Consider the following 12770-nt stretch of genomic DNA (forward strand, 5'->3'; position numbering starts at 1 on the left):
AGAGACCAGCCATGAAAATAGGTCAGTGATCTCGGGGACCTTTGGTATCTATTCAAAGATTTGGGTAATATTATGCAATATTTTAACCTCTTGGGCCATTTGGTGGAGGTAGGTTTGAACTTCTCTGTTGATGTACACTCAGCAAGTGGTTCTAGGAAAGGCACCAACCCCTCCTTCCTTGGCCAGTATAGACAGTCTAGGGCCAGGCCATTTTCTAAAACCATTTAGGCGAGAGACTCATGAGACTGTTGTTCAAGGACTAGGATATGTTCTTATGGAGTTGTTGTCCATGTTGTGTTAAGGTTGTTGATACCTCTTAGTTGCCTCAGTTTCCTGATTTTGTGTGGGTAGGGCCACCACACCTGTGCCCAGTCCAGTCAGTCAATCCTAGTAGAACTGAACACCCAGTGCTATAGGACTGACATTGTTTCTATGGGTTGATGGTAGCTAGTCAGAGCAGGAAACTCAAAGGACCTGCGAAATGAGAGAAGCAGGCTGAGAGAGAGACAATAATGCATTACACAATATAGCCTGGAGAAAGCTGTTCACGGGGTTGGGGAAGAGAGAAACTCACTGGATGAGAGCCTTGTGATATCAGCCCACAGTAAAACCCAAAAGTGGATGCTCCTGGTGTGAAATATTCCTTAGGTGTCTTGAGGTAAAACCAGTAATTTGCACCCATTCACTGGTTACCTGTGCTATATGATTTCAGAGGTTATGGTTAAAGTGTTTGTGGGCCAAGAGCTGTCTGGGCCTGGGCACAAAATCACCAAGGTGGCCTCAAAGGCTGCCCCAAAATGACCCCTCAAGGAGCAGTTGGGGCAGAAAGTGCGGGGATAATTTTGAAGGAAGCCTGGGGCAAAGATGTTGTTGTTCGATGGAGTTGGCTACTAGTGAGTGTCTCCGCAGGGTAAGCCCTTCATCTGGGGTACAGTAGGTGATTGGAGGCCAAGTGACAGACCCTGTGACTCCTGATTCCCAGTGCACGGGCAGCCCTCTCAGCCCACTGGACATAAATGGTGATGGTGTTTGTGAAGCATCTTGATGGCTGTATGGAAGGTATAGGGGACGTGTGGTGGGAGATGCCATGATAGTGTCGGGAGGAGCTGTGTGTGAGATTACGGTGTTGAAGGGGAAGGATTGGAGGCAGGTGCAGTGGGTGTGTGACCAACAATGGTCAGTGAAAGGACAGCTGGGGTGTAACTGGGGAAATCAAGGACCAACAGAAGTCATGTGTTTAAAACAAGACACCAGGGCCTGCCCAGTGGCTTAGCGGTTAAGTGCGCATGCTCCGCTACTGGGGGCCCAGGGTCGGATCCTGGGTGCGCACTGACTGGCACACCCAGTCCTTGCAAATTTCCCACATGCATTTTACATGCATTTTCTCTTCTGTTGATGGTCGATGAGTTCTAAGGAAATGGTGAAGGCACAGTGAGGAGGAATTGTGGGTTTCTGCACGACTACCTCTAGGAGTGCCGCCCCCTCAACCTGAACAACCACCCGGCACTGCTAGAAATGAAAGACATCCCATCACCATGGATTGGAAGACTCCTTATTGTGACGATGTCAACATTATCCAAAGAGATCAACAAATCCAGTGCAGTCCTTACCAAAATCCCAAGGACGTTTTGTGCTGAAATAGAAAAAAACCCATCCTAAAATTCTTATGGAATCTCAAGTAAGCCCAGATACCAAAAATAATCTTGAAAGAAGGTACTAAGTTGGAGGACTGATTCTTCCTGATTGAAAACTTACTACAAATCTACAGTATCAAAACTGCATTGTCATAGCATAAAGTCAGACATATTGACCAATGGAAACAGAATTGAGAGCCCAGAAATTAACCCTCACTCATGTGATCAAACGATGTTTGACAAGGGTGCCAAGATTATTCAAAGGAGAAAAGCCTTTTCAACAAGTTGTGCTGGAAAATGTGGATATCTACATGCAAAAGAATCAACTTGGACCCTTACCTAACACCATATACAAAGCTTAATTCCCAATAGATCAAAGACCTAAATGTAAGAGCTAAAACTATAATACTCTTAGAAGAAAACATAAGACAAAACTTTACAAGATAGGATTTGGTAATGATTTCAAGGATATGACCCCCAAGGAGCAGCCAATAAAATAAGAAAATACACATGCTGGACTTCATGGATATTAAAAAGTTTTGTATCTCAAAAGACATTATCAACAGTAAAAGCACAACTCACAGGATGGGCGACCATATTTGCAAACCATGTGTCTGACAAGGGCTTAATATCCAGAATAGATAGAGAACTCCTAAACTCAACAACAAAAATCAAACAACCCAAATCAAATTTGAACAAAGTACATGAGTAGACGTTTCCTCAAAGAAGATCTGCAAATAACCAATAAGCATATAAAAAGACGCTCATCATCACTAATCATTAGGGAAATGCAAATCAGAAATACAGTGAGAGACCACCTCACATTCATCGATCAAAAAAAAAAAAAAAGATGGCATCCAAAAAAAAAAAGAAGAAGAAGAAGAAAAAGAATAGAACCAGTGTTGGTCAAGATGTGGAGAAGTTGGAACCCTTGTGCACTGTCTTGGGAAGATAAAATATATAGTTGCTGTAGAAATCAGTATAGCAATTCCTAAAAAAAAATTAAAAATATAATTATATAGGACCCAGCAATTTCAATTCTGGGTATATACGCCCCCAAAGAGTTGAAAGCATATTCTTCAAAACATATTTCAACACCCATATTCATAGCATCAGTATTCATAATAGATAAAACATAGAAGCCACCCAAGTATCATAACCGAGGAAGGGCTCGCTGCCCAATGCACCCCTTAAGCCAACCATGAGATACCGCTCTTGTAGAAGGGAAAAAGTTTGTTACGAGGTTGGCCAGCAGGGAGACAGGAGCCAAAGGTTAAATCCTTCTCCCCAATGGGAAGTTGAAAGGGCTCTTTAAGGGCAAAGGAGTGGGTGCGGGAGGTTGGGGGCAGTCCTACGCATTTTGCACATGTAGATGTTCATGTTCTGTCATACATCCCACGTTCAAAAGGCAGTGTCCTTAACATGATTGGCAGCTGAGTTCTTGGTCCCCTACGTCATCCTCCAGTCACTTGACTCAAACAGCAGTGCTGGTTTGAGTCTTGCCAGCCGTCTTGTGGTCTCACTGGTTCAAACCAGTTGAAACTTGCTCAAGGAGGAAAAACGGAGTTTCTGAAAAAGAACTCATGGCCCAATACTAGATCCTTAGTAAATATATGGAACGTGGCTTAAGAAAGTAGTCTCCAGGGGACCGTTGATAAAAGTCTGGTTGGGGCCCCATTTTATTTTGGGCTTGGTTTTGGGCCCGGCTAGGCTATCTGTCCAGGGATGTATGGATATGCAAAATGTGGTATATACATAAAATGGCATATTATTCATCCTTAACAAAGGAAGGAAAGTCTAAGATATGGCACACCATGGATGAATCTTCAGGATATTACTCTAAATGAAATAAGCCAGTCACAAAAATACAACCTTGTGTGATTTCCCTTCTATGAGGTTGCTGAAATCGCTAGATTCAGAGAGACAGAAAGTAGAATGGTGTTTGCCAGGGGCTGGGAGGAGGAGGAATGGGGGGTTATTCATGAATGGGTATAGAGTTTCAGTTTTGTAGGATGAAAAGACTTGTAAAGATGGATCGTGGTGATGATTGCACAGCAATATTAATGTCTTCAATACACTTAAAGCATACTTAATGTATCTATGGGGCTTGATGACTTGTCCTGGTCGAGCACATGCTTGTGCTGTTGCACATCTTACCCCTCACTGTACAGTTGGGAAACTAGCCCAGAAAGAGGCAAGTACTGGCCCAGACCACAGGAGGTAGTCTGGGTCCCAAAGACTAGACAGAGCTCCAGCTTCCTTGGCCAAGGCTCCGCTCCTTCCCTCAGGTCTCCTTTGGCAATGAGAGGCATTAAGATCTTAGAGGATTGCTGCCCACCCCTCTCCATATGAGATCATTTTCCTCTCCTCATCATAGCATGTGCATAGGCACCCCCACTCACACTGAATTCTCATGTGGGGGCCATGGAGGTGCAGTCAAGAAAGAGCTGACCCGGAGGAAGTGACAAGAGGCAGGAGGGAGAGAGATGGGAGGCAGCTCTCCCAGGGGACCATGGCATTCATTCTCCTAGATACATGCCCAGAGATGGGCAGAGGAATCCCTAAGGTTCCTAGGTTTCTGCCTATCTGTCTGTTCCAGACCCATCCTTGGCCCAGCCTGGGGAGCACAGGACTGGGATCCTGCAGTCCACCTCTGTGGGCACCCAGAACTGTGATGAGTCCATCCTCCCCTTGTGTAGGCATTGGGAACAGGAGAGAATACCTCAGTGAGGGTCCTCCTGTATAAAACGGAGTGCATCCAGCAGGTGACTCCAAGTGTTCCATGCACTCGCAATGTGTCTGTTGGACTAGGTTCTCTGTTCATGACCTACTGTGCTCTGAGATGTTGAGAAGATGCTTTCCACCCACTTGAGATCATTTAGAACTGAGGAGACATGGGGGCATAGGTGGATGAGAACTGGAGATAAGGAAGAAGATGCCAGAGCACTAGACACCAAGTCTAGAGATGAGGGAGAAGACCAGTTCTTGTTGGATCCTCGGGGTCCTCATCTGGAGGCAGGGGGGAGTCATTGTCCTGGTTGAGGTTGGATGCCTCAGGAATGAAGAAGACACCTGGTGGGGGACAGCAAGATGGGGGGAAAGGTAGGCTCCCAAGATTCACCCCACTCTCTCGAAGCCGACAGGTCCTGCTCCTTTACCTCTGGGACCCTGGAGAGCCTCTGCCTTGAGGACATCTGAAGAATGGTTCCTTTCTGTTTGGTGGAGTTTTGGTGAGGGCTGCAGTGCTAGTGCTGGCCACCAGGGGGCGGGCAGCCTCTTGTGTCAGTGGTGGCAAGTTAGATTTTGTTTTTATTTTTTTCAGTTGTATTGAGATATACTTGATATACAGCACTATGCAAGTTAACATTGCTATGTGGTACATTTGAAAGTTGCTAAGAAAGTAGATCCTAAAACTTCTCATCACCAGGAAAAAATCTTTTATGTTTGCTTGGTGATTGATGTTAACTAAACTTATTTTGGTAACCATTACATAATATACATATACATCAAGTCCTTTCCTTCTCCTGTAAACCCGGAATTTACACGGTGTCCACTGAACTTTTCTTGACCTCCTGGAGCAGAGAAGAGTCAAGCAGAGGTCTTTCTGGCTGTCCCTCTGCCTCAGAAACAACTTGTACCTCCTATTTCTAGTGTTCATCTCCACAATCACAGTTGGTCAGAAGCAGGGAGAGGGGTGCAAGATCTTCCCATGTACTCATTCAGCAGCTGTGCACTGAGCACTCACCCTGTGCCAGATGCCCTGGTGGGCCAAAGTGCAGGATGAAAATGACCAAGTGGTCCCTGCCTGCCAGGAGCTCACAGCCTAGAGGGGAAATGGACAAAAGCAAAAACAGGAGCAAGAAAAGAGCAAGTGCTGTAGAGAAACACATCAGGGGGCTGTGAGGGAGGGCTGGGCATCACTGGGTAGGAGGGTCTGAAAGGCCTCACTGGGGTGACGTTTTCTGGGACCAGAATGACAAGAGGGAGCCAGCCCTTCAGGGGTCTGGGAGCAGTGTGTCAGGGAGATGGCACCACTGGTCCTGAGTATCACAGGCAGAAGTGAGTTTGGCCAGAGGAGGTTAGAAATGTGGCCAGTGCAGCTGGAGGGAGGCTGGGAGGAGAGAACAGGAGCTGGGGTGGAAGGTAGGGCCAGGGCCCGGTAGGCTGTGTCAGTTACCTTTCCCTCTCTGACTTCATTGCCCCTAATCTTGCATTTCAAAACTACAAATGTTGACTATTTCACAATTTGTGTGGATCAGCAATCAGGCACGTTTCAGCTTGGTGCCTCTGCCTCAGTGAGTTGAACAGGTTGGTGCTGTGGCCTCAACTGAGGCTCAACTGGGGGACGACTAGCCCCAAAGTTCACTCTCAGACTTCAGGGTTCAGTTTGGACTGAGAGTTTAAGTTTCTTTCTGTCTGTTGGCCTGGGCACACCCGTGCTTTTCTCCTCTATAGGCCTCCACATTGGGCAGTCCCAAAACACTGGTATTTGATTCCTCAGTTACAAGGATTCGACAGAGAGAGAGAGAGAGATGAAACATGAAAGACAGAGTAAGAGGAAGTGAGAGACTTGTGTAGTTAAAATTTAGACAAGACATCCCATCACTTTGGCTGTTATTATGTTCAGAAGCCAGTTACTAACTACTTAGTGGTTCCACGGGGATGGCTATACCATGGGTGGGGCTTACTGGGTACCACCGTGGAGGCTGCCCACCTCATAGGCCAAGATGAGGCACTTGGGTCTCATTCTCCATAAAACAGTAAACAATTGAATGGTTTAATGCCACAGGATGGCAGTATCTAAATTTCCATTAGTTTCAACCCCTTCATGATGCTGACCTGAAAGTGAGGCCAAGTTGGGAGTGACTGTTCCAATATCACATTGCTAGAACCCAGGCCTGTTTTGAGTGGTGTTCTGTGCTACCTGTCACCCCTTCTTGTTATTCTTCCATCTCTAATTTTGTGCCTTATGTACATGTGACACCAGCCCACAGGGGTAATAGATATTATCTCATGTACACCAGGTGAGGTCCCTAGGAAGTAGATTCTAGCCTGATCCCCCTGGTGTAGGTTTGGAGACTGGGGAGGACCTGAGAGGCACAGGGACTATCCCAGGATGAAGAACTGGTAAGTTAAAGGATGTCTGCATTCATCTCTGTCTCCTCAAAGCAAGGACCTGAGTTAGGTTTCTAGGGAGCTGGGGCTAGGGCTGTGTAGGCTCCTTGTGTACAGTTCAGGAAGTGACATGAGAGAGGAGGGTGAGCAGCCCGGGCTCAGGGGGCAGCTCTGGAGAAATCTGATTGAGGTAAGGGGTCCAGTTATAGGAATCTTGAAAAATGACCCCATCTCCTTGGCCCTAGGCCTCAACAGATCTTTGAACTCTGGTAACCAGGCACCCACAGTCCCCCATCCAGCTCACTTGACGGGAGACAGTCAAGAGGCAAAAATGTTTTGTTGTTGTATCCCAACTTTTGCAGGATCTGGGCTCAAAAAATCCCAGAAAAAGAATCTTTTTGATTGTTGCCTACATTGGCTCAGCCCTCATCCCTGACGCCTCTGGGTGTCTGACAGGAGGCAGTGAAGGGTAACATGGGGCAGCCCAGGAAAGGTTAGTGCAGACCAGGACACAACGGTGATCTCACCTGATCAACCCCAAAATCCAGGCCCCTCATCGTGTGTTTGTGTGTGTTTGTGTGTCTGTGTGGTGTGGGGAAGGCAGGGTATGTGGGGCAGGCCATTCCTGGGCAGGAGCTGGTTGTTAGGTGTCGGAAGTCTGGTGGGTCTGTCATGTTCATACCCAGTCATGGCTGGCAGCATGAGAAGGTGAGCTGCTCAACTCGTATGTTATTGAGCCCTAGAGGTTTCATCTCCTTCCCTTCCTGACCAGAGTTCTTTGCCAGGATGCCCTCTGTGCCTGAACTGAGGAGCAGACTTTCTCTTGGGGGTTGACCACAGTGGCAGTGTGCAGGCAGCCCCTGATTCCCTCTGGCCCAGCTCCCAGGCAGTCTTTGCAGAACTCCACTCAGGAGGTCATCGAGTAGCTGCCCAATGGTTTCAAGTCCACCAACTCACTAGACAAGGGGCAGGTGCATGAGGCCACCCACAACATCCAGTGCTGCTCTAAGATGAGAACAGGAGCAGAGGGCCTCCACACTCAGGACCTTGAGATGATGGGGTTGGACCAGAACTAGGGTGGGACCAGTCAGGGGCTGTCTCTTTTTCAAGCTAAAGGGGATGTACATGCAGGAAACCTTGCCTGATTCAGAGCTGAGCTGCTGTGACCCTCTTTCCTTTGACTGGTGTGAGCTTCTGGAGGCCACTGAGGCAGAGCCAGAGGGTAAGGGGGACTGCAGGCTGGCTATTCCTGGAAAGGAAGTGGGATCTTTCCTGTATTTAGGAGGACATATGGAAAGTCAGCTATGTGAGTGAACCTTTCTCTTTATCCCGCTCCAGCGCCAGATGCAGAGCTTCAGCCAGCAGCAGAAGCAGAGCAGTGGGCAGTGGTGGAGGTAGAGCTGGCTCCAGCTCCATTGACACCACCCTCTCTAGCACTGGAGCTAGTGTCCCCTCCATCAGCAGTGTTGGAGCTGGAGCAAGGGCCGACATCGGCTGCAGCAGGAGTGGGAGCTGCTGAGCTGGAGTCACCTGGACCATCATTTCTAGTGGGAAGTCCATCTCCACCTGTGGCTAAGAAGTATGAGAAGAAGCCCAACCTACGGTTGCTGTAGGTTGCTGTAGGAGCCCAACCTCCTAAGCTGGTGGTGGAGCAGTTGACCGTGATGGATGCGGTGAGCAGCTGGGCTCTCAGGGTGGGTGGGGTAGGCCTTCCTTCTGCCATCATTGCCCCAGACCTCATCCAGTCTCCTATGATCTGGGCCCGAATCCTGGCTTCACCCCTTACCAACCATACGACCTGGGCAACTTTCTGAACCCCTAAACATTTGCTGTCCACCTGCAGACCGTAGAGGTGGACACTAACAGGACCTGCTGCACAGAGTGGTTGTGCCGGCTCCATGAGGTAGAAGAGACTGAAGGGTGAGCAGGGCCTGGCACATCAGTGGGGGAGGGGAACTCACTGTGTGCAGCCAGGTCCCTGATGGCCCAACCTTCTGCTCAGGAGGCTCAACAGCCTCAGGACTTATTAGACACCTGATGTGTACTTCACTATGAGGGAGACAGACAAGGCCCGTGGTTGTAGCTGCCACAGGGGAATGTGCATCAGAATGGGGAGTGGGACCAGAGGGGGGATCATGTTGTTGGAATATGCCCCCTTGGGATGAGCCAAGCTGAGCCACCATCTGGAGCTTGGAGTTAGCCAGGACGGGATGGATGCAAATGCCCCTCTCCCTTCCCTGCCAGTATTGGGTCCTGGGTCATCTTCTGCTGGGTGCCTGCAGTGACAGAGAAGAAAAGCCAGGGACTCGAACAAGGCTCAGGCCACATCCTGAGCTTCCTGAGCTCCAGCTCTAAATTGTGACCCCTGTGTGGGACTTTGTGGGCTGTGGACACAGAGCTAGGGTGTGGCAATGCTGGGTGACACTCCCCCTGTTCCCCAGGAGCCCTTCCAGAAGGTGGTGCCCTCTCAGTGTCTGGGCTCCACCTGGGGCAAGAGGAACAAGCCCGGCAATGAGCACCTGGCACACACCGTCCGGGCCAATATCGACCACTTCAGAAGGGTGGCCAACCTCGTCATCACCACCTGCCTCGGGGACCCGAGCATGATGTCCCAGGACAGGGCGAGGGTGGTATAGCGCTGGATCCAGGTGGCCCAGGTGTGCTGTGGCAGGCCCAGTGGAGCCCCTCTCTGGAGCCTTAGGAACTGCCTCCACCTTTATCAGCTCCCAGGATTGCAGTGTGTGGTCTAAGCCCCTGCAAGTCCCTAGGTCCTTCCTGCCAGGAGCACGCTGATCTTGACTCCAGGTCCCAGTGCGGGGATGGTCACTTCCTACGTGGCTCCCTCCTTGGGTTGAGCTAAAATCCTCCTCCTTGTGAGTGTTACACTTTGGGTCCTAAACGTGCCCTTCTGGGGCTCCCTGAACATCTGTCTAATCCAGGAGGGGAGATTTAAATAGAAGGGGACTGAAGCTAGAGCAGGCAGGGCTCCTGCGCCCCACCTCACAGCTCATTCTCTTCCCTTCCCCAGGAGTTCGAGATCCTGAAGAACTTCTCCTCGCCCCGCACTGTCATCTCTGCTCTGCAGAAAACATCCATATGCCACTTGAAGAACACATGGGGGAAGTTTCCTGGTGGGTAGTGCCCCTCTCCATAGGAGGACCAGGGTGGATGGGGGATATCCTGAATATCTGCCATTGGCCCCTCAGTCAGGTGGGAACCCCTGGGAGGCAGCAAATGATGGGGACAGGGCCTGGGCCTCAGCGGTGGGTCTCTAAGTCTCCCGGGGTCCTTAGTGCACCAGTTCTGCTTCAGGACTCGGTTTCCCTAAATGCCAGGTACTGGAGTAAGCCACATTGGAGATTTTCAAGTGTTTATAGCAACAGAACTCTATGCCCAGTTGAAACTCAAAGTGGTCAAAAGAGAGCTGCTCTGTATAGCTGGGGAATGGATACCCCAGTGACCAACAGGAGAGCCCCCTCCCAGTCCCACGAGACCTTAGCGCTCAGAGGAGCTCAGTGAGAGCACTCCTCCAGGCAGTTTGAATCTCTCAGGTTGTCAAAGAAAAGGATATGCACTTAGACCCCTCACATTATCCCTAAATTTATCCTTCCCTCTTTCCCTTCCCCTCAGGGAGAGCTCTCAAAAATTTAAGGAGAGCTATAACCAAGACGTGTCCTTGAACAGAGAACTGATGACCAAGGTAGAGTGGAGGCTGGGGGTCTGGAAAGAGAGGAGGGGCCAGGGGGGGAGGGGGACTGAGCAAGCTGTGGTTTTGATAATTTCTCACTTGAACTTTCTCTGAAACCTTCCCGTCTATCTTGTCCAGATTAACAAGCAGAGGGATCTGTTCTGCCCATGGGCAGGTGGGGTGCCATTTTTGGGCAGGAGGCCTTGGTCATGGGACACAGTGGTGTTGGCTGGGCTGTTCCAGGACGAGTTGCCGAGCTGGCGCCATCAGCAGGTCTCTGGCTTCCACTCACGTCCATCCTGCTGGATATAGCTTCTTCCAGGCTGTTGGGTGGTTGGGTGGGTTTATCCCTCAGCCTAAACCTGTCCTCAGGAAGCCAGGCCCCTGCTGCTCCTTCTATCTTCACCATGTCTCCAAGGGGAGGGCACACTGCCTGCCCCAGGGACGGGCACAGCTAGGGATTCCCCTGGCCCAGGTGGACAAACAGGCTGCTCATCCTTGGATCTGAACAGCTGGACCAGAGACAGATGTGTGTGCATTGTGGGACTCCCCCCTGGACCCCTAGAGCAGTCACTCGAGTCAACCACAGGAGTCTCACCTGAGTGCCTGGTTGGCAATGATATAGGCCCCAGGTGGCTTATGAGTAGCGTCTAGGCAACTGGTGGATTCTTAGTGGATCCTGCTGAAAGGACATTAGGAGCTTCATGTAAATGGGGAAGCAAAGCATCCTGTCACCCCCTTCCCTGTTGATCAGAGGTGGCACCTTGTGGGTCCAGTTCCTGAGTGGATAAAGAAAGAGTTCAGTGCAGGCGAATATCCTGAGTGGTTCTTTGGAGAGGAGAAGGGTTTGGCATTGCCTCTGTCCGGCATGGGGGCCAGACACTCCATGGGACTGGGGCAGGCAGGAGCCACTCAACAACCAGACTCCCAAGACACCCCATCCTCTCCATCCACGGCTCGGCCCAGGGCCAAGCTTTGAGAGCTCAGGGGACAGGACTGTTGTCAGTGGTGGGGCTGGGGGTTAGGGAAGGATGTTGGAACAGGGCCTCTGGCTGAGAGGGGCAAGCGGCCTCTCCTCTGTTGGCCCCTCAACAACTCACTGCCCCTGTTTGGGCCTCTGTCTCCCCATCAGGGAAATGGAGGTATGGTGATTGTGTGGTGATTGTGTGGTGCAGGCCTCACATGGGGGTGATGATGTAAGAGGGAGGAAAAGAATGTGGGAGCTTTCTGCCTGCTCCACCCGGAGGGGTGAGGGCCAGAACAATGATGACAGTCATGCGACAGTGAGTCCTCAGGAGAACCTGTGGGGTAGCTGGAGTTCTCACGCTTCCTAGATGAGGAAACAGGCTCGGGGAGGCCAGGCCAAAAGCCCGAGCTCACACCCAGAGTGAGAGTTGGAGCTGAGCTTGTTCTGGAATCACAAGACCTTGCAGGGTGGAGTGGCATTGGTTGCAGTTCACTCGAGTTAGATGTTCAGGGTCAAAGGCCAGTGGTGCTCGAGAGAAATGGGGTGAGGGGAGTATGGTCTCGCTGACACTGTCCTCGACTCTGACAGGAGGGGCCCTCCACGTTTGCCCCCCGGAGAGCAACCCCCAGAGAGTGCAGGAGAAGCAGCAGCAGCAGCAGGTGAGTGTGCCTGTGGGGGAGGGGCTCTGCCTTCCCAGCCGGAGGCCTCAAATCAAGAGAGGAGGTCCCTTCCTCCTGGTGCCACAGTGTCTGAATCCCCCAGTAGAAGTGACCAGGAGGGGGGCCTGGAAGAGCTGGTGCAGGATGGGTTGTTGTGGGGAGGGCCAGGGACCGCATACCCTGTGATTTGCCAGAAGCCGGCCCTGGGAGGTGAGGAGGAGGAGTGTGGTGTTCTTGGGGTGTGAAGGGAGGAAGAATTGAGGGGAGGCTGCTAAGGGTCCTAGGCTGCTCCCCGTGGGAACCCTGGGGTGGGCCAGGAGGCTGAGGGTGAGGACTTTTCAGGGGAGGGTCTGCAGGGGGCCGACTTGAGAGCAAGGGCTCATCCCACCCGCACCCCGATGTCACAGGGTGTTGTCCCCTATCTTGGCACTTTCCTCGGTGACCTGCAGATGCTGCACCTGGAGATGGGTGATTATCTCGAAGTGGATGAATCTGAGGACCAGGCAAGAAGGACCAGGATCCTGAGCCTGGGGATGCGTGAGCCCCCGAACTGAGCTCTGAGCTCTCAGAACTTGGCACATCTCCTCTCATGAGAGCCTCACAGCCGCCCCTGGGAGCTGGGGCATCAGGCCCATCTTAGGGATGAGTGAACAGAGGCTCCGCCTGAAACATCCATTCTCGTTCCTCAGGCTGGGGAAGCTCAGAGC

At 51.0% G+C, this 12770-nt stretch overlaps 1 protein-coding gene across 21 annotated transcripts in view; it reads left to right on the forward strand.

The window, feature by feature from the left end:
* LOC131402210 (uncharacterized) overlaps positions 1 to 12770 on the forward strand; it is a 131785-nt gene that overhangs the window by 105697 nt on the left and 13318 nt on the right. For 5 of the 21 annotated variants that reach the window (XR_009218373.1, XM_058537076.1, XM_058537074.1 and 2 more), the window contains exons 3-4: positions 11993 to 12063; positions 12471 to 12531. The exons of 6 other annotated variants lie outside the window; for them this stretch is intronic. Coding sequence is in view for 9 of the 15 variants with exons in the window: in XM_058537076.1 (XP_058393059.1) it covers positions 11993 to 12063; positions 12471 to 12531 (132 nt within the window). In the remaining 6 variants the exon portion in view is untranslated. Of the gene's footprint in view, positions 1 to 8410; positions 8423 to 9777; positions 9881 to 10412; positions 10450 to 10562; positions 10711 to 11992; positions 12064 to 12470; positions 12532 to 12770 lie in introns of those variants that run through there. 10 more of the 21 variants (XR_009218374.1, XR_009218376.1, XR_009218378.1 and 7 more) reach the window with 6 other exon arrangements.

The sequence above is a fragment of the Diceros bicornis genome (genome assembly GCF_020826845.1).
Source record: "Diceros bicornis minor isolate mBicDic1 chromosome 32 unlocalized genomic scaffold, mDicBic1.mat.cur SUPER_32_unloc_2, whole genome shotgun sequence".
NCBI classification, from domain to species: Eukaryota; Metazoa; Chordata; class Mammalia; order Perissodactyla; family Rhinocerotidae; genus Diceros; species Diceros bicornis.